A 20,332-nucleotide genomic window follows, 5' to 3' on the forward strand; every position below is an offset into this window, starting at 1 on the left:
ATTGTGTTCCTATAAGGATGTTTTTTTGCACACGTGAGTTCGATTCCCTCACAGACCCGGAGTATTTATTCCCACCCGTCCGGTATTTATTGTGTTTTTTTTTACTGTCAAATGTGGAGGAGGTTCAATGATGCGTGTTTCCCACCTGAAGAGCCAGATGTGAGATTTGAATAGCTAAATAAATGCAGTGTTTGTGTTCGGGTCTGAAAACACAAAATGTAGTTGTCTGGGGAAATGTTAAAAAACAAGTTTGTACTTCTGTCACTGTGGGTCTGTTTCCAGAGACGTGAAAATAACTCGTTTTTTCTTTATTTTAAAGGTATAAATGTCTTAATGTTGACCTCAGGGTTTAAGGGCAAATGTTTGTTCAATTTACAGAAGAGCACACATTTCCTTTTTCACAAACTTTATACTTTGACTAAAAGACGGCGACTTATTGCACTTTAATCAATGCTGGCAGGGCTTTCTGATGCGTGTCGGATCTATCCAGGTATCAAGCTTTGATTCTTTTGTAAATAACGAGTTTTAGTCTTTTATTGGAACATTTTCTGATGCAAATAAATGCAAAATTCTTGTAATTCTGAGTGTCTTCTTGTTTGTGGTCAGAATTTATTTATATAAATGTGTATATATTTATAAATTTCTATATAAACAAATGTATATATTCATATATATATAAATGTGTTTATATATACAGTAAATATATTTGGAATTTTATATATAAAAATATACCCATGCAAGGAATAAATTGTTTTAGGAGGTTATACAGTAGATTTGGAGTTTCATAATACATCTGGATCACGTGAAGTAAGTGTTATAACTGTAACTGCAATAAACGAGTGATAATTATCTGCAGAGTAATAATACCTCTAGCAATTTAAAGAAAAACAAGTGTCCTTATCAAGTTGAGCATGACTGACACAGCAAGCTTCATGTTTCAGGACTTTCAGATTATTATGTGATAATTTATGTTCCTTCATGGTGGAGATTACATGTAAATGGAAAACAGCAGGTACTTTAAACTGGATTATACACCCAGTAGTAAACTGTTGTGAAACATGTATTGATGTCAGTGTGGTACATTTACTTCAGTGCACATATGAGGTACTTGAGTATTTAAATGTTATGCTATTTTATACGTCTGCTTCACTACAAAGAGGTAAATACAAATTTACCTCTTGTAGTGAAGCAGACATCAAGGATTATTATTAAAAATAACGCGTTTGACTTTTTCTTCGCGAACGGTTAAATTCGCCCTATTTGGACCTGCGCGGGCTTCCGTACCAAAACACGGAAGCGCCGACACCCGGTTGGATCGTATAGAGACAGAGCTACAAATATACATAAAATACGCTTTTATTACGGATTAAAAACAACACACATGATTTCTAACGTGTTTAAAATGTATTGTATTGCGTTACTGCTCACAGAAGATCTTTAAAATGGTTCAGAACATGTTTAGGACCGGGTTCCTGGTGCGGGCCACACACACCCTGCTCACCTGGGTCATCACCCTCATCCTGTTCCTGCACAACACCGGTAAGTTCACCCAGAAGGGGTCATCGTGACGTCACCTGACGTCATCGTGACGTCACCTGACGTCCCCTGGAATCCTTGTAATCACCGGCACCGGGGGCGCAAAACAACAATAGATCTATTGTTATTGTCCTCCTCTTGTTTCCACTCTAACTGGAAGGTATTTATCCCCTAATGTATTTATTGTTGCTCCTTTACTTGTTTAAAAGTACGAATACTAGTCCTATAAAAGGTTATAATGGTACAACATGTAAAAGTGTGTAACTGTAATTAGGAAAATATACTTTTAAAAGTATTTGATGCAAAAAATACTGAATGCTGGAAATGATTTGAAATAGGTTTTCAGTAAACAACTTAAATTAAATGGTCACATGTTTCGAATGAACCGGAAAGAGTTGTTGTTGTTGTGCAGTAAAAAATACTGTTTGTGTGTGTGTGTGTCTGTGTGTGTGTGTGTGTGTGCGTGTGCAGACCTGCGGCGCTGTGAGGAGCGAGGAGAGCTGCTGCCTCCGGTCCTGTTCTTCCTCCTCGTAATGTTGTCGGTTCTCTTGTACTTTGCCGTTTCCTTAATGGACCCCGGCTTCGTCCTCACGGACACGGTGAAGGTGAGAATCACTGTGTGTGTGTGTTTATGTTCATCCATAATAATAACAACAATGCAACTGTAACAAAGACGTTCACCACAATAGAACCTCTTGTCCTCTAGTCACATGTTTCAAAGTCTGTCAGGATGTGAAACTGTCAACACTGGTGATGATGAGTACAACTCTAACGTCACTGTGTCTGTGTGTGTGTGTGTGCGTGTGTGTGTGTGCTTACGCGTGATCCACATCATCTTGTGCTGGGTTCAGGGTTCAAATGAGGAAATGGAGTCGATGATTCCTCAGACGTCGACCCCTCGGATGCGGCGCTGTGGATACTGCCTGCTGCAGGTAACTGCAGTCTGTCCTGTGACCTGGCTATATATGTGTGTATATGCGTATATATATATATGCATGTATGTGTATATATATATATATATATATAATTTTCAAGAACAATGCAGCTTTGTCAACATTTCTATCCATTCAAATCGTCTACAAAGAAGAAAACCATCCAGTATTCTTGACATATTGCCTAGCACCTCTCTTTCTCTCCTCTTCTTCTTTTTAAGCAGCAGCCAATGAGAGCAAAGCACTGTCAGACATGTAAGCGCTGCGTCCGCCGCTTCGACCACCACTGCCCCTGGATGGAGAACTGCGTGGGCGAGAGGAACCACCGCTGGTTCATGGTCTACCTGCTGGTGCAGCTGCTCGCTCTGCTGTGGGCGCTGCACGCCCTGTACGTCAATGTGAACACGTCAATGTGAACACTTCAATGTGAACACGTCAATATGAATCATTCAATGTGAACCATTCAATGTTATCCATTCAATGTGAACACGTCAATGTGAACTGTTTAATGTGAACACTTCAATGTGAACACGTCAATATGAATCATTCAATGTGAACCATTCAATGTTATCCATTCAATGTGAACACGTCAATGTGAACACTTCAATGTGAACACGTCAATATGAATCATTCAATGTGAACCATTCAATGTTATCCATTCAATGTGAACACGTCAATGTGAACACGTCAATGTGAACACGTCAATGTGAACACTTCAATGTGAACACGTCAATATGAATCATTCAATGTGAACCATTCAATGTTATCCATTCAATGTGAACACGTCAATGTGAACACGTCAATGTGAACACTTCAATGTGAACACGTCAATATGAATCATTCAATGTGAACCATTCAATGTTATCCATTCAATGTAAACACGTCAATGTGAACACGTCAATGTGAACACTTCAATGTGAACACGTCAATATGAATCATTCAATGTGAACCATTCAATGTGAACACGTCAATGTGAACACGTCAATGTGAACACTTCAATGTGAACACGTCAATGAATCATTCAATGTGAACCATTCAATGTGATCCATTCAATGTGAACATGTCAATGTGAACATGTCAATGTGAACACGTCAATGTGAACACGTCAATGTGAACACGTCAATATGAATCATTCAATGTGAACCATTCAATGTGATCCATTCAATGTGAACATGTCAATGTGAACCATTCAATGTGAACATGTCAATGTGAACACGTCAATGTAAACACATCAATGTGATCCATTCAATGTGATCCATTCAATATGAACACTTCAATGTGAACACGTCAATGTAAACATTTAAAAGGTAAAGCAATCCTCGTTTCAGATGCTAATGAAGTTTCTATAGCCTGCGTCGCTAACTTTAAAACAATTTTTTTTAAATTTAGAATATTTGTATTATACAGTTATTATGTATTATAAGTGCAAAGCATGAATAGTCATGGCTATGATGGGCGCTACATCCACAGAAGACGAAGTATACCCTGCAGGCTTTATTAATCATCCCTTATAATAATAACAATGTGGTGCTCCACGTTCTAGGTCCGGCCTCTCTCCCGTCGTCTCCTGGGACCAATGGTTCCGGGCCAACGGGTTCCTGCTGGCGGCGCTGTGCGTGGTGGGCGTGTTCTCCGCGGTGGTCCTGGTGCTGCTGTGCTGCCACCTCTACCTGGTGTCGGTTAACTGCACCACGTGGGAGTTCATGGCGCGCCACCGCATCTCCTACCTGAAGAACCGCGGGGACGAGCGCAGCCCGTTCGATCGCGGGCCGCTCTGCAACTTGCGCGATTTTTGCTGCGCGCGCAGCGCGGTCACGTGGGAGGCGACGTACGACCGGAGTGCGCCCAACTCTGTCTGAGGAGCCTCCGCGAGCTCACGCATGCGCCTCTGTGTTTACTGGAGCGGCCTGTTTGAGGATAGTTTGCACATTTTACAACCTTTTTGAAGCGGATTTTTGATACTGAAAACAAAAACATTATGTTTTTTTTAGTACGAGCACATTTCTACAGTGTCAGCTTGTTGTTGTTGTTGTTGTTGTTGTTGTTTTTTGTCCATCCACCACGTTGATCCTGATGGAAACTGCAGATGTTCATGCTTCTCAGAGGATGCATCCGTAATGCCTTTGGTTTAAAAAAATGATCACTTATAGATTTGTCTTTTATTTAAACACAATATTACAAATTATTTAATTGACTCAGTTGAGCTACATTAACGACCTGAATATCAAAACCAGTACCAATAAGTATTTCTACTTTTATTGAAGTAAATGATCTGAGAACGTATTTCTTTTCAGTATTTGCAGAAAATAGTTCCCGAATATTCCCTTGAAGGGATGGAGCATATTTCTTAAAGTGGGGGTTGCACTATATTCACAATATTCTCCTCTCTCCACCTTTCTGATGAGGAACTGAAGCCGTTATTTGTGACATCATTTTACTTTTAGTATTTTTGTTTGACTCTGGTCAGAGAGCTATATAATTTAATTTATATTAACCAGAGACCCTTTATTTCTAACTCGGGGCAACAGGACCAAACCGTTGATCATATTTAAGTTCATCATCACAGAAATGTATTTATTGCAGAAATAAAAAAACTGTATTTTCCGGCAGTTTTGTTCAAGGAAAGAAGCAAAACAACCCGCTCTGTCTCTCTGTCTCAGGTCTCATCATCGCTTTCTCTTCTGTAAATGAGTTGTTTCCTCTGGAGAGCGATGACCTCATTGTAACACAAACGGCTGTCGCTCTATTTTATGTTTTTTACTGTAAACATTGAGATAATCTTAACAAGGTATTTTTTTTACTGCATTTATTTTTATTTATTTACAATAAGAGTACATTAAAACACTGATGATATGCATATATTAAAGAGTTCTTCTGTTCACACACACACACATAAATACAGTGCCGACACATTAGTAACAGTGAATATTCAGCAGCATTAACGTAAAGTGCTACAGCAGCTAAATCATCGTCGGCGGTTACATTTCATTCATAAAGTCTTCAAGAAGTCTGCGAAGAATTCAGAGTCTTCCTCACAACTCACTTCCTGTTTGTTCGAAGAGCAACTTAACACGAAGATAAAGGGTCGTAAAGCCTGCAATCTCTACTGACCACCAGGTGGCGACTCCTATGGTTGTATAGAAGTCTATGCTTCATGTGTTAAAGCTGCTTTCTCTCTACTGACCACCAGGGGGTTGACTCATCTGGTTGTATAGAAGTCTATATAATGACTCTACTTCTCTCTTGGTTTATTCCCTCAGTAAACATTGTAAACATGAGTTTATATTTAAATACCGGGACTTATAGATTTATTTATAGCATGATAAAGATGAGTGTACGTCCTAACAGTGTATTTGTTGTTAAGTTGCTCTTTAAAGTCGTTGTGAGTTTAAAACTGAGCTAGTCTCCTCCTCCTCTCTTATTGTACATGATGAGAGTATGATATGAATATGATTAGCTAAATACAAAATACAGATATGTTTCTTACTATTATGGCTTTATTAGATTCTCTATGGCTTCTCTTTTTTAAATATATATGTAAATAAATAAATATTCATAAATACATATTTATATATGTATAAATATATATTTATAAATATATACATATTTGTATATGTATTTATATATATGAATAAATAAGAATATATTTAAATAAATAAATAATTATACATATTTATTTATTCATATACAGGACTGTCTCAGAAAATTAGAATATTGTGATAAAGTTCTTTATTTTCTGTAATGCAATTAAAAAACAAAAATGTCATGCATTCTGGATTCATTACAAATCAACTGAAATATTGCAAGCCTTTTATTCTTTTAATATTGCTGATTATGGCTTACAGTTTAAGAAAACTCTAAAATCCTATCTCATAAAATTTTAATATTTCCTCAGACCAAGTAAAAAAGATTTATAACAGCTGAGTGTTTGTCAAGGCTCAGGAAACCCTTGCAGGTGTTTCGAGTTAATTAGACAATTCAAGTGATTTGTTTAATACCCTACTAGTATACTTTTTCATGATATTCTAATATTTAGAGATAGGATATTTGAGTTTTCTTAAGCTGTAAACCATAATCAGCAATATTAAAAGAATGAAAGGCTTGCAATATTTCAGTTGATTTGTAATGAATCCAGAATGCATGACATTTTTGTTTTTTTAATTGCATTACAGAAAATAAAGAACTTCATCACAATATTCTAATTTTCTGAGACAGTCCTGTATATAAATACATATAAATATATATATATATGTAAATAAATATATATTTATATATATATATTTATATATAAATAGCTAGCATTTACAGGGTTCCTAGTGCATGAGTTCACCACGGTGCCATGCATTTCTACGGCTGGCCAGGTGGAGGGTGGTATGTGAAACGAGGGAAGCACATTAAACATTTCCGATGCTTTGAAAATAGAAGATTTTTTCATCAGTGTGGTCAAGGCAGTGGGCGGCGGTCACAGTGATGCTCAGACTGAACCTCAGGACGAGAAGATCAATAAAAGTGGAGGAAACAAATGCCACAAAGCAAGCTGGACATCTCCAACACTCAAGATGCTCGAAGAGGATAAAACTACATTTCTGTGTTTCGGACCTTTATGAAATTTACCGCATGGCCACTCTAATTTGAGATTTAGTTATTCGGGACTGGAGTATTGAAATGAAACTTTATCGGGGTAATCAATATGTGGCGACAAAGAGATGAACTCTTCAAGCATCCTACATCTGTTGGCACATTTCCCCTGAACCAATGAAAACAGTCAGTGAAATCGGCCATGATTGTAGTCCGGTCAGAAGACTTTCGTCGGCGGTGCTTTCAAGATCAGTTGGAAATAAGGACCCTTGCTCAAAATATTAGGTTTTAGTATATACACTTCAGATACTTTTACTAGAGTGTGTCTATTTCATGCTACTTACTACATTTGTTTGCTTTATATTCACATGAGTAATTAAAAATATAAAATCAACTAATAAATTAGTATTTATTAATATAGTTTAATTTTGTATGTCATTTTGTAAGTACTTCAAATTAGCTCCTCCTTTAACAGCTGCAATATTAAATAGATTAATGCATCAATAATTAGAATTCAATAATACATTACACATAGTTTCTGCTTAATGAGTACTTTTACTTTTCTTACTTTTTGTGCAAATCCTTTTTGTATTTTTACCTAATTACAATTTTGAATGCATGAATATTTCCACTTTGTTGCATTGCTACTGGTCTTCTTAGACGATAAGATTGATACTTCTCTATAAATATATTATAATATATTAAGCTTCTAGCCAGCAGTCGATTAGCTTAGCACAAAGACTGGAAACGGGGGGAAACAGCTAGCGAGGGTTTAGCTAGACGTGCTAAATGGCAGCTTAAGTGGTCCAGTCTTTGTGCTAAGCTAAGCTAACCAGTAGCCTCATGTTTACCGGGATCAATCTTATTGAACGGTTCCTTTAATCATTCCTTTTTAATTAATTAGTCGATGTAGTTTATAAACTTTAAGGGTTATGACCACGTTTGTGGTTGTAATGAGCTAATTTCTTCGTAATAGTACACCATAAAGGAGTTTTAATTAATATGGCAACATACCGAGGACTAACGTCTTGAAGAGTCCTGTCAATGTTCAACGTTTCCTCTTTTAATTCTAATTAAATGAATTGTTCCTACTTCCGAACACACGTAGAAGACTCTCTCGACCTTCATCCGTGCAGAGCGCAGAAGTCGAAGTCGGCGAAGGCGTCCTGCTGCTCGGCGGAGAGCACGAAGGGCTTGGAGGGCGGCGACATTACCGGCTGCAGCCGCGTGAACTCGCTGTTGAAGTTCCGGCGTCCAGCGACTCCTTGATGGACGGCAGGACGGAGGCGTCGCCGTCCGGGCCAGGAGGGCGTCCCAGTCGATGGTCTGGAGGAGGAAGGTCAAAGGTCATTGAAAGGTACAAGTACTTGGTATTTACAGGTTGTATTGTTCTTTTAAAGAAATTATGTCAGAGGTAAATATTGTACTTTTACTACATCTCAGAGGAAAATATTGTACTTTTTACGACATGGCAGGTTAATTATTTAATTACAGAGTAAAAGTAACGAGTCTATAAAAAGTGATTTACCTCAAAGTACGTGTCTCCTTTGACGTCGGTGGCGTCTCTCTCTCCGCCGCCAAGTCGCTTCAGAGGATTCTTCTTCAATAGCTATAGCCGCAGGTTCTTAAATGTGTTATACTTGAAAAACTAATATTATAATATAATATTATCATTATTCTAAATTAATAAGACACCTTTTCTGATTGTTACAGTCAGTCAGTGTTTTTAAACACTTTATATTCAACCGGAGGGTCTTCATAAGAACATGCCTTTTCTTTTTGTTTTTATTTATTTATTTTCCCCTCTAGAATTATTGTTTTTTTGTCATATTCTAATTCAGTATCCTTCAGTTTTATATATATAAATATATATAATTGTATATATATGTATATATATATATATATATACATATATATAAAGTAATTTTAATGAACTCAGAGTTAAGTTTACCTTCTGGAGGATGCAGACGACATCCGGAGGAAGAGACTCTGGATACTCCACGTCATCGTTGACGATGCTGTGAACACCTCCTCCTCATCCTCACCAGGGGAACGGAGACTGGGAGCAGGAGAAAAGCCGAGTTAGGGATTTAAAGGAGGAGCACTGAGACAGACGGGTGGAACAAAGTAAAGTGCTGCTGTGGACGTATTTTAGACAATATCAGTCTGAGTGTAATCTTCAAAGCCACCAGACTCCATAGACAAAAACAGGGCTCGTTTGTTTGTGTTGTTTTGTGACAACAAAGTCACAAACTAACTAACTAACTTTCGTCCTGTGCTGGTAATCTGGTCTACTGCGGTAATAACACACAGACTGTGTAGAAGTACCTCGTACAACACACTTCTAAAACATCATGTCTGTCCCCCACTAGACATTAAAAATCAACGTGGACAGAAGAATCAGCAAAAAACTTCTGAAATGAAAACTGAAATGCGTGTGAACAACCTCTCCGACGAGCATCTCGAAGATGAGGACGCCCATCCCCCACCAGTCCACCGCTCGGGTGTAGTTGTCATCCGTCAGGACCTCAGGGGCCAGAAACTCAGGGGTCCCACAGAAGGTGGAGGTTCGATCCCCGTGACCCATCCCTGCCGGAAAGAAATCATCACATATTCAAACTGAGAAGAACTTTGAGTTCAAAGAGCAATTAAAGCCTTGATGTGTCAGATGTAAAAATGTTATGTGGTGGTCATATCCAAAAGAATAAAGCGCTACTTGTCACGTTGATGGAATCCAATTACACAATAATTATCCCACTTAGTCTACAAAAAAGAAACTGTTTTATAAACAAGGCACGAGTGGTATATAGTGGCTGGGTTTGCACCTACACTTACGTGCACGTGCAAACCCAGCTACTATATACTACTCGCGCTCAATCAACTCACCTTCTTTACAGAGACCAAAGTCTGTGATTTTTATGAATCCATCTGCATCCATTAACAGGTTGTCCAGCTTCAAGTCTCTGAAACACAGAGGACATGAAGTCACAGCTGGAGGTCACAGCTGGAGGTCACAGCTGGAGGTCACAGCTGGAGGCCATAGCTGGAGGTCACAGCTGGAGGTCACAGCTGGAGGTCACTGAGGTCAGTGACATCTACAGTACGCGACTCACCGATAGATGATTTTATGCAGATGCAGGAACTCTAAACCCAGCAGGACACATGCCGAATAAAACCTATAAACAACAACAACAACAGGTTTGATCTGAATCTGGTTTATTGCCAAGTAGATTTTAATGGAATTTACTTTGGTGTTTTGGTGCATAACATTAACATAATAAGAGAACATAAAATAAAACAAGTATTGCAAAAAAAGATAATACAGAATAGAAGAATATTACTATAAAATGTTATTTAATTAAAAAATATATATAACATATTTGAATGTTAAAGGTTCACAGTACAGTATTACAAGAATATGTATATCTATAGAAAAAAGAAAAAAGGTTTGTTTTATAAAGAAATTATAAATGTATGTTAAGTACTATGCATAACGGCTAATTTTTACTATGCATAACGGCTCATTTTAAAACATATATATTATATTATTGGATTATAATTATTAATGCACTTATGTATTCATCACTTTAATATTAATTTGAGCTCATTTTAATTACTTTTTATACTCATAATTATCTGATTTTATATTTTGTTGGAAACAAATCTGTAGGGTGATTAATGTTAAATAAATAAATTAAGTGGAGTAAAAAGTATTTACCTCCAAATTATTGAGGAATAGAAGTACAAAGTAACATAAAATGGATAATACAAATACCTCAAAATTGTACTCAAAGCTACAATGAGCAACTTTCATTTGGTGGTGTTCTGATGCCCCCCTGTGGACTAAAGTGGTAGTGTTGTTATGGCGCCCCCTGTGGACTTAAGTGGTAGTGTTGTTATGGTGCCCCCCGTGGACTAAAGTGGTAATGTTGTTATGGCGCCCCCTGTGGACTAACGTGGTAATGTTGTTATGGCGCCCCCTGTGGACTAAAGTGGTAATGTTGTTATGGCGCCCCCTGTGGACTAACGTGGTAATGTTGTTATGGCGCCCCCTGTGGACTAAAGTGGTAGTGTTGTTATGGCGCCCCCTGTGGACTAAAGTGGTAATGTTGTTATGGCGCCCTCTGTGGACTTAAGTGGTAGTGTTGTTATGGCGCCCCCTGTGGACTAAAGTGGTAGTGTTGTTATGGCGCCCCCTGTGGACTTAAGTGGTAGTGTTGTTATGGCGCCCCCTGTGGACTAAAGTGGTAGTGTTGTTATGGCGCTCCCTGTGGACTAAAGTGGTAGTGTTGGTTATGGCTCACCCTGTGACCTGAAGTGGTGGCGGTCTTATAGAGGCATTGGTATTAAAATTAGACAGTTTAATAACCAGTTAAAAGTTCCTCACAGTAACTTTAAATCCAACATTCACACAGTTTTGTGTCTTTAAATAAACGCACCGCGTCTGGGCCTCGCTGAAGACGTTGTTGTGGATGTGGATCATGAGGTCGCCGCCCGGCAGATACTCCATGACGAAGCAGACGTGGTCGCCGGTCTGGAAGCAGCCGTGGAGGCTCACCAGGAACGGGTGTCGAGACGCGTTGATCATCTCGAAGATCCTCTTCTCGCTCATCAGGCTGCAAAGATACAAGCCTAACTTTCACAGTTATGACTTAAATGTCTGGAATGTGGTTTTACTGCCTGGTTTCAGCTCCTTTGGTGTGGCCTTGAGTCGACAGGCGTGTTGGTGCAAAGGATGTCAAATAAAAGTAGAAACAAACAAGTAAGAAGTAACTTACAACGGTCTCCTTACGGCTTAAAATTAATTTTTTGATAATGTGTAAATGAAGAATCCAATCAAGGTAATTGAGTTTAATTAAACTCAACCGCATCAACAAAGTCAACAAAACAAACCTTTTGTCATTGTTTATTCTGTTAAAATTAAAGCGCTTTAACTTTTATTTGAAGAGAAAACTCTTCGAGAGTATGTTACGAATTAAATTTAAAGGGCCAGCGTCAAAAGGAGTATGAATACGTACGTTTTCTTTTGGGTATAATAATCACCTGAAACTAAGAATCTTTGTGATCCGTATGATCTATAAATACTTCGCAGAGTCTGACATATTTCCACAGGAGCCCAGGAAGGACAAACCAAACACTTTTTTTTACGTTTGCTATCGTAGGGGGGGGGGGAAGCTTCAGGTGGTTGCAGTCTGAAACCTCCACTAGATGGCGCCATACCCTGCAGCAACCATTTTCCTGGTGAATGAAATGAGTTGAAATAAAAGATGGTGTATTTCTGGCGCCCCTGTGGACTAAAGTGGTAGTGTTGGTCCAGCTCAGGGACCCTAAACTACCTGTTTCCTTTAGCTTTCCCCACACACGCACACACAAACACACACACACGCACACACACACACACACACACACGTCACACCACACACACCACACACACACCTGTCCACTTCATCACGAGTCACGACGTCTCTCTTCTTCAAGGCTTTGATGGCGTAAAGTTTCCCCGTCTTCTTAAACTCGGCCAGCAGGACCTGACGACACAAACATTCACAACCAAACGACCAAACACCAGAAGAAGAAGAAATGGGAGTGGAGAACGTTCACCGCACTCACTTTCCCAAAGTGTCCTCGCCCAGAACCGAAATGTACCGAAGTCTTCCTTCTGCATCCTGGTGGGGAAAGAGACTAATGAAAATTAACTTTTACAGTATAGAAGATTAATATTTGTGTGTACATGTACGTCTGTGTGTGTGTGTGTGTGTGTGTGTGTGTGTGTGTGTGTGTGTGTGTGTGTACTTTGGAGCAGATACAGGCGGATCTTCACTTCCATCTGTGTTTTTTATGGACGACTGGAAACAAAAGACAAAAGAAATATTTTATTGAATTTTTTTTAATTTGAGCTTTAACCCTTGTGTTGCCTTAGGGTCATTTTGACCCGAATCAATATTACACCCTCCCCCCGCCTTTGGGTCATTTTGACCCGATTCAATGTTTCACCCTCCTGTTACCTTTATATTTACTAACATATTTTACCCTTTGGGTTCAATTTGACGCCAGCAATTAAAACCTCCAGAAAATTATTAGAATTAATATTGTTTTCCAAGTTTAAGTGTGAGGCACTTTATGTTTGTTTGTTGACTACCGAAAGAACACCGACATTAAACATTGAATGGGGTCAAATTAATCCTAAGGCGGGGGGAGCGTGTAATATTGATTCGGGTCAAAATGACCCTAAGGCAACACAAGGGTTAAAGGACCAGGACTACACTGAGGTATATAGAGGACTAAGACTAACTGAGGTATATAGAGGACCAGGACTAACTGAGGTCTATAGAGGACCATGACTAACTGAGGTCTATAAAGGACCAGGACTACACTGAGGTCTATAGAGGACCAGGACTACACTGAGGTATATAGAGGACCAGGACTAACTGAGGTCTATAGAGGACCATGACTAACTGAGGTCTATAGAGGACCAGGACTACACTGAGGTCTATAGAGGACCAGGACTACACTGAGGTCTATAGAGGACTAAGACCAACTGAGGTCTATAGAGGACCAGGACTACACTGAGGTCTATAAAAGACCAGTACTACACTGAGGTCTATAGAGGACCAAGAATAACTGAGGTCTATAGAGGACCAGGACTAACTGAGATCTATAGAGGATCAAGACTACACTGAGATGGATTCAGAACCAGATAAAAGGTCTGATAGGAGACACAGTAATCCTGCATTAAAAGATCAAATCAGTTTCTAAATGGAGTTTCCTCATTATGTCAGTTATGTAATCTGGTGGACGACAGAAAGCTCTCAGGTGAAACATTTGTTAGGAAATACTTAAATTCAATGTGGAATAACTGTCTCTTTTTTTTAACTTTGCTAAATGTTTTTAATGTTTCTCACAGACGCAAAAGCATTTGGTTTTAATAGTTATAAATTCACCAAAACCACAGGAATGTTCTGCCTGGATGAGCATTTAGTACGCCTTTACACTTGTATTATTATATCATAAATTATATATAAATGATTCCATAAACATTTTAATTATAGTGTAACTTATATATAAATTACTCCATATAAATTATTATTCTATCATAAATGCGAAATTAATTATTCCATATACATTCTATATAAATCATTATTATATTATGAATTATATATAAATGATTCCATATAAATGATTATTATATCATAAATTATATATAAATTATTCCATATCAATTAATATTATATTATAAATGATATATAAATGATTTAATAAATGTCATACAAATTATTATTATACATTTTATATAAATGATTTAATAAATGTCATACAAATTATTATTATAACTTATATATAAATTATTCCATATAAATTATTATTATATTATAAATTATATAGAAATGATTGCATATAAATTATTATAATATGATAAATTATATATAAATTATTCCATATAAATTCTAATTATATTATAAAGAACGTACTACTGTTCCAGAATTTAGATAAAAGCATAAAATGATCAAATTAATTCACCAGTGATGCGCTGTGCTCTGCGACGGCAGTGATGAAGACGGGAGCCTCGTCTTCCTCGTCTTCCTTGTCTTCTTCAGCGGGGGACGGAGAATCTTCAGGGACAACGAGTCGGATTTCTGGAACTTCGCTGCAGATTCCCAAAGACAAAAACAACAAAATGAAGAAGGCGGGAAAATCATGTGCGTTCATATTTTAAATCCACTATACTTTCACGCTTTTTGTCAAGTAACATGTTCAATGCAGTACTTGTACCAGAGTATTAAATATATATAAATACCTCGGTAGCGGAGCTGTGCGTTCAGGCTCCCGCTCGGCCACGGGGTCGGAGGTCGTGGAGAGGGTCGAGCTGAACGTGAAGTTGCTGTAGCGAGGGAGGACGCTCATCATCAGGTGACCCCACGTGGAAAAGTTCATGTTCATCTGGGCCGCTCGGAGGAAGTTCTTCCCTGGGGGGGGGGGGGGGAGGAGGAAATGGTATAGAGTAAGGAGGCAATGTGAAAGAGGAAATGGGAAGGAGGAAATAGGATGAGGAAATGGAAAAAAAAATGGAAAGGGGGGGAATGTGATGGAGGAAATGGGAAAAGGAAATGGGAAAAAGGAAACAGGAAATGGGAAGGAGGGAATGGGAAGGAAGAAATGGGAAAATGGAAATGGGAAAGAGGAAATGGGAAAGAGGAAATGGGAAGGAAGGAGGAAATGGAAAGAAGAAATGGAAAGAGAAATGGAAAGTCACACCGCCATAACAGGCGCACAGATGGAACCCGTTTTCCTGGTCGTTACCTCTCTCTTTGGTGAAGATGCAACGCTGGCGTCTCAGTCTCGGCTGCCGCTCAACAACAGTGTCGATGAACTGAAGCTGGGAAGTCCACAACAGACGGAAGCGCCGACACCCGGTTGATCGTATAGAGACAGAGCTACAAATATACATAAAATACGCTTTTATTACGGATTAAAACAACACACATGATTTCTAACGTGTTTAAAATGTATTGTATTGCGTTACTGCTCACAGAAGATCTTTAAAATGGTTCAGAACATGTTTAGGACCGGGTTCCTGGTGCGGGCCACACACACCCTGCTCACCTGGGTCATCACCCTCATCCTGTTCCTGCACAACACCGGTAAGTTCACCCAGAAGGGGTCATCGTGACGTCACCTGACGTCATCGTGACGTCACCTGACGTCCCCTGGAATCCTTGTAATCACCGGCACCGGGGGCGCAAAACAACAATAGATCTATTGTTATTGTCCTCCTCTTGTTTCCACTCTAACTGGAAGGTATTTATCCCCTAATGTATTTATTGTTGCTCCTTTACTTGTTTAAAAGTACGAATACTAGTCCTATAAAAGGTTATAATGGTACAACATGTAAAAGTGTGTAACTGTAATTAGGAAAATATACTTTAAAAAGTATTTGATGCAAAAAATACTGAATGCTGGAAATGATTTGAAATAGGTTTTCAGTAAACAACTTAAATTAAATGGTCACATGTTTCGAATGAACCGGAAAGAGTTGTTGTTGTTGTGCAGTAAAAAATACTGTTTGTGTGTGTGTGTGTCTGTGTGTGTGTGTGTGTGTGCGTGTGCAGACCTGCGGCGCTGTGAGGAGCGAGGAGAGCTGCTGCCTCCGGTCCTGTTCTTCCTCCTCGTAATGTTGTCGGTTCTCTTGTACTTTGCCGTTTCCTTAATGGACCCCGGCTTCGTCCTCACGGACACGGTGAAGGTGAGAATCACTGTGTGTGTGTGTTTATGTTCATCCATAATAATAACAACAACAATGCAACTGTAACAAAGACGTTCACCACAATAGAACCTCTTGTCCTCTAGTCACATGTTTCAAAGTCTGTCAGGATGTGAAACTGTCAACACTGGTGATGATGAGTACAACTCTAACGTCACTGTGTCTGTGTGTGTGTGTGTGCGTGTGTGTGTGTGCGTGTGTGCTTACGCGTGATCCACATCATCTTGTGCTGGGTTCAGGGTTCAAATGAGGAAATGGAGTCGATGATTCCTCAGACGTCGACCCCTCGGATGCGGCGCTGTGGATACTGCCTGCTGCAGGTAACTGCAGTCTGTCCTGTGACCTGGCTATATATGTGTGTATATGCGTATATATATATGCATGTATGTGTATATATATATAATTTTCAAGAACAATGCAGCTTTGTCAACATTTCTATCCATTCAAATAGTCTACAAAGAAGAAAACCATCCAGTATTCTTGACATATTGCCTAGCACCTCTCTTTCTCTCCTCTTCTTCTTTTTAAGCAGCAGCCAATGAGAGCAAAGCACTGTCAGACATGTAAGCGCTGCGTCCGCCGCTTCGACCACCACTGCCCCTGGATGGAGAACTGCGTGGGCGAGAGGAACCACCGCTGGTTCATGGTCTACCTGCTGGTGCAGCTGCTCGCTCTGCTGTGGGCGCTGCACGCCGCCCTGTACGTCAATGTGAACACGTCAATGTGAACACTTCAATGTGAACACGTCAATATGAATCATTCAATGTGAACCATTCAATGTTATCCATTCAATGTGAACACGTCAATGTGAACACTTCAATGTGAACACTTCAATGTGAACACGTCAATATGAATCATTCAATGTGAACCATTCAATGTGAACACGTCAATGTGAACACTTCAATGTGAACACGTCAATATGAATCATTCAATGTGAACCATTCAATGTTATCCATTCAATGTGAACACGTCAATGTGAACACGTCAATGTGAACACGTCAATGTGAACACTTCAATGTGAACACGTCAATATGAATCATTCAATGTGAACCATTCAATGTTATCCATTCAATGTGAACACGTCAATGTGAACACGTCAATGTGAACACTTCAATGTGAACACGTCAATGAATCATTCAATGTGAACCATTCAATGTGATCCATTCAATGTGAACACGTCAATGTGAACACGTCAATGTGAACACGTCAATATGAATCATTCAATGTGATCCATTCAATGTGAACATGTCAATGTGAACACGTCAATGTGAACACGTCAATGTGAACACGTCAATATGAATCATTCAATGTGAACCATTCAATGTGATCCATTCAATGTGAACATGTCAATGTGAACACTTCAATGTGAACACGTCAATGTGAACACTTCAATGTGAACACGTCAATGTGAACACGTCAATGTAAACACATCAATGTGATCCATTCAATGTGATCCATTCAATATGAACACTTCAATGTGAACACGTCAATGTAAACATTTAAAAGGTAAAGCAATCCTCGTTTCAGATGCTAATGAAGTTTCTATAGCCTGCGTCGCTAACTTTAAAACAATTTTTTTTAAATTTAGAATATTTGTATTATACAGTTATTATGTATTATAAGTGCAAAGCATGAATAGTCATGGCTATGATGGGCGCTACATCCACAGAAGAAGAAGTCTTTGTATACCCTGCAGGCTTTATTAATCATCCCTTATAATAATAACAATGTGGTGCTCCACGTTCTAGGTCCGGCCTCTCTCCCGTCGTCTCCTGGGACCAATGGTTCCGGGCCAACGGGTTCCTGCTGGCGGCGCTGTGCGTGGTGGGCGTGTTCTCCGCGGTGGTCCTGGTGCTGCTGTGCTGCCACCTCTACCTGGTGTCGGTTAACTGCACCACGTGGGAGTTCATGGCGCGCCACCGCATCTCCTACCTGAAGAACCGCGGGGACGAGCGCAGCCCGTTCGATCGCGGGCCGCTCTGCAACTTGCGCGATTTTTGCTGCGCGCGCAGCGCGGTCACGTGGGAGGCGACGTACGACCGGAGTGCGCCCAACTCTGTCTGAGGAGCCTCCGCGAGCTCACGCATGCGCCTCTGTGTTTACTGGAGCGGCCTGTTTGAGGATAGTTTGCACATTTTACAACCTTTTTGAAGCGGATTTTTGATACTGAAAACAAAAACATTATGTTTTTTTTAGTACGAGCACATTTCTACAGTGTCAGCTTGTTGTTGTTGTTGTTGTTGTTGTTTTTTGTCCATCCACCACGTTGATCCTGATGGAAACTGCAGATGTTCATGCTTCTCAGAGGATGCATCCGTAATGCCTTTGGTTTAAAAAAATGATCACTTATAGATTTGTCTTTTATTTAAACACAATATTACAAATTATTTAATTGACTCAGTTGAGCTACATTAACGACCTGAATATCAAAACCAGTACCAATAAGTATTTCTACTTTTATTGAAGTAAATGATCTGAGAACGTATTCCTTTTCAGTATTTGCAGAAAATAGTTCCCGAATATTCCCTTGAAGGGATGGAGCATATTTCTTAAAGTGGGGGTTGCACTATATTCACAATATTCTCCTCTCTCCACCTTTCTGATGAGGAACTGAAGCCGTTATTTGTGACATCATTTTACTTTTAGTATTTTTGTTTGACTCTGGTCAGAGAGCTATATAATTTAATTTATATTAACCAGAGACCCTTTATTTCTAACTCGGGGCAACAGGACCAAACCGTTGATCATATTTAAGTTCATCATCACAGAAATGTATTTATTGCAGAAATAAAAAAACTGTATTTTCCGGCAGTTTTGTTCAAGGAAAGAAGCAAAACAACCCGCTCTGTCTCTCTGTCTCAGGTCTCATCACCGCTTTCTCTTCTGTAAATGAGTTGTTTCCTCTGGAGAGCGATGACCTCATTGTAACACAAACGGCTGTCGCTCTATTTTATGTTTTTTACTGTAAACATTGAGATAATCTTAACAAGGTATTTTTTTTACTGCATTTATTTTTATTTATTTACAATAAGAGTACATTAAAACACTGATGATATGCATATATTAAAGAGTTCTTCTGTTCACACACACACACATAAATACAGTGCCGACACATTAGTAACAGTGAATATTCAGCAGCATTAACGTAAAGTGCTACAGCAGCTAAATCATCGTCGGCGGTTACATTTCATTCATAAAGTCTTCAAGAAGTCTGCGAAGAATTCAGAGTCTTCCTCACAACTCACTTCCTGTTTGTTCGAAGAGCAACTTAACACGAAGATAAAGGGTCGTAAAGCCTGCAATCTCTCTACTGACCACCAGGTGGCGACTCCTATGGTTGTATAGAAGTCTATGCTTCATGTGTTAAAGCTGCTTTCTCTCTACTGACCACCAGGGGGTTGACTCATCTGGTTGTATAGAAGTCTATATAATGACTCTACTTCTCTCTTGGTTTATTCCCTCAGTAAACATTGTAAACATGAGTTTATATTTAAATACCGGGACTTATAGATTTATTTATAGCATGATAAAGATGAGTGTACGTCCTAACAGTGTATTTGTTGTTAAGTTGCTCTTTAAAGTCGTTGTGAGTTTAAAACTGAGCTAGTCTCCTCCTCCTCTCTTATTGTACATGATGAGAGTATGATATGAATATGATTAGCTAAATACAAAATACAGATATGTTTCTTACTATTATGGCTTTATTAGATTCTCTATGGCTTCTCTTTTTTAAATATATATGTAAATAAATAAATATTCATAAATACATATTTATATATGTATAAATATATATTTATAAATATATACATATTTGTATATGTATTTATATATATGAATAAATAAGAATATATTTAAATAAATAAATAATTATACATATTTATTTATTCATATACAGGACTGTCTCAGAAAATTAGAATATTGTGATAAAGTTCTTTATTTTCTGTAATGCAATTAAAAAAACAAAAATGTCATGCATTCTGGATTCATTACAAATCAACTGAAATATTGCAAGCCTTTTATTCTTTTA

General features: G+C 38.8%; 2 protein-coding genes and 1 pseudogene across 3 annotated transcripts; 2 read left to right on the forward strand and 1 right to left on the reverse strand.

Annotated features, from left to right (window-relative positions):
- Positions 1-1,305: 1,305 nt before the first annotated feature.
- LOC130196674 (palmitoyltransferase ZDHHC12-A-like) lies at positions 1,306-5,328 on the forward strand. The gene is made up of 5 exons (XM_056418993.1): positions 1,306-1,539; positions 2,008-2,141; positions 2,388-2,468; positions 2,690-2,856; positions 4,012-5,328. Exons 1-5 carry the CDS (start codon positions 1,443-1,445, stop codon positions 4,325-4,327), a joined length of 795 nt encoding a protein of 264 aa, XP_056274968.1. The 5' UTR covers positions 1,306-1,442; the 3' UTR covers positions 4,328-5,328.
- Positions 5,329-6,947: 1,619 nt separating this feature from the next.
- Positions 6,948-15,492, reverse strand: LOC130196072 (serine/threonine-protein kinase N2-like; annotated as a pseudogene).
- A 32-nt stretch (positions 15,493-15,524) lies between these two features.
- On the forward strand, positions 15,525-19,995 carry LOC130196659 (palmitoyltransferase ZDHHC12-A-like). Of its 2 annotated transcripts, none has more exons than XM_056418957.1 (5): positions 15,525-15,685; positions 16,154-16,287; positions 16,545-16,625; positions 16,835-17,004; positions 18,054-19,995. In XM_056418957.1, the coding sequence occupies exons 1-5, from the start codon at positions 15,589-15,591 to the stop codon at positions 18,367-18,369; spliced, it is 798 nt and encodes a 265-aa protein (XP_056274932.1). In that variant the 5' UTR covers positions 15,525-15,588; the 3' UTR covers positions 18,370-19,995. The 2 variants fall into 2 exon arrangements, with proteins under 2 accessions (XP_056274932.1, XP_056274933.1); XM_056418958.1 differs by having other exon boundaries at positions 16,838-17,004.
- The last annotated feature ends 337 nt before the right edge of the window (positions 19,996-20,332 follow it).

This window comes from Pseudoliparis swirei, chromosome 7 (assembly GCF_029220125.1).
Source record: "Pseudoliparis swirei isolate HS2019 ecotype Mariana Trench chromosome 7, NWPU_hadal_v1, whole genome shotgun sequence".
NCBI lineage: Eukaryota > Metazoa > Chordata > Actinopteri > Perciformes > Liparidae > Pseudoliparis > Pseudoliparis swirei.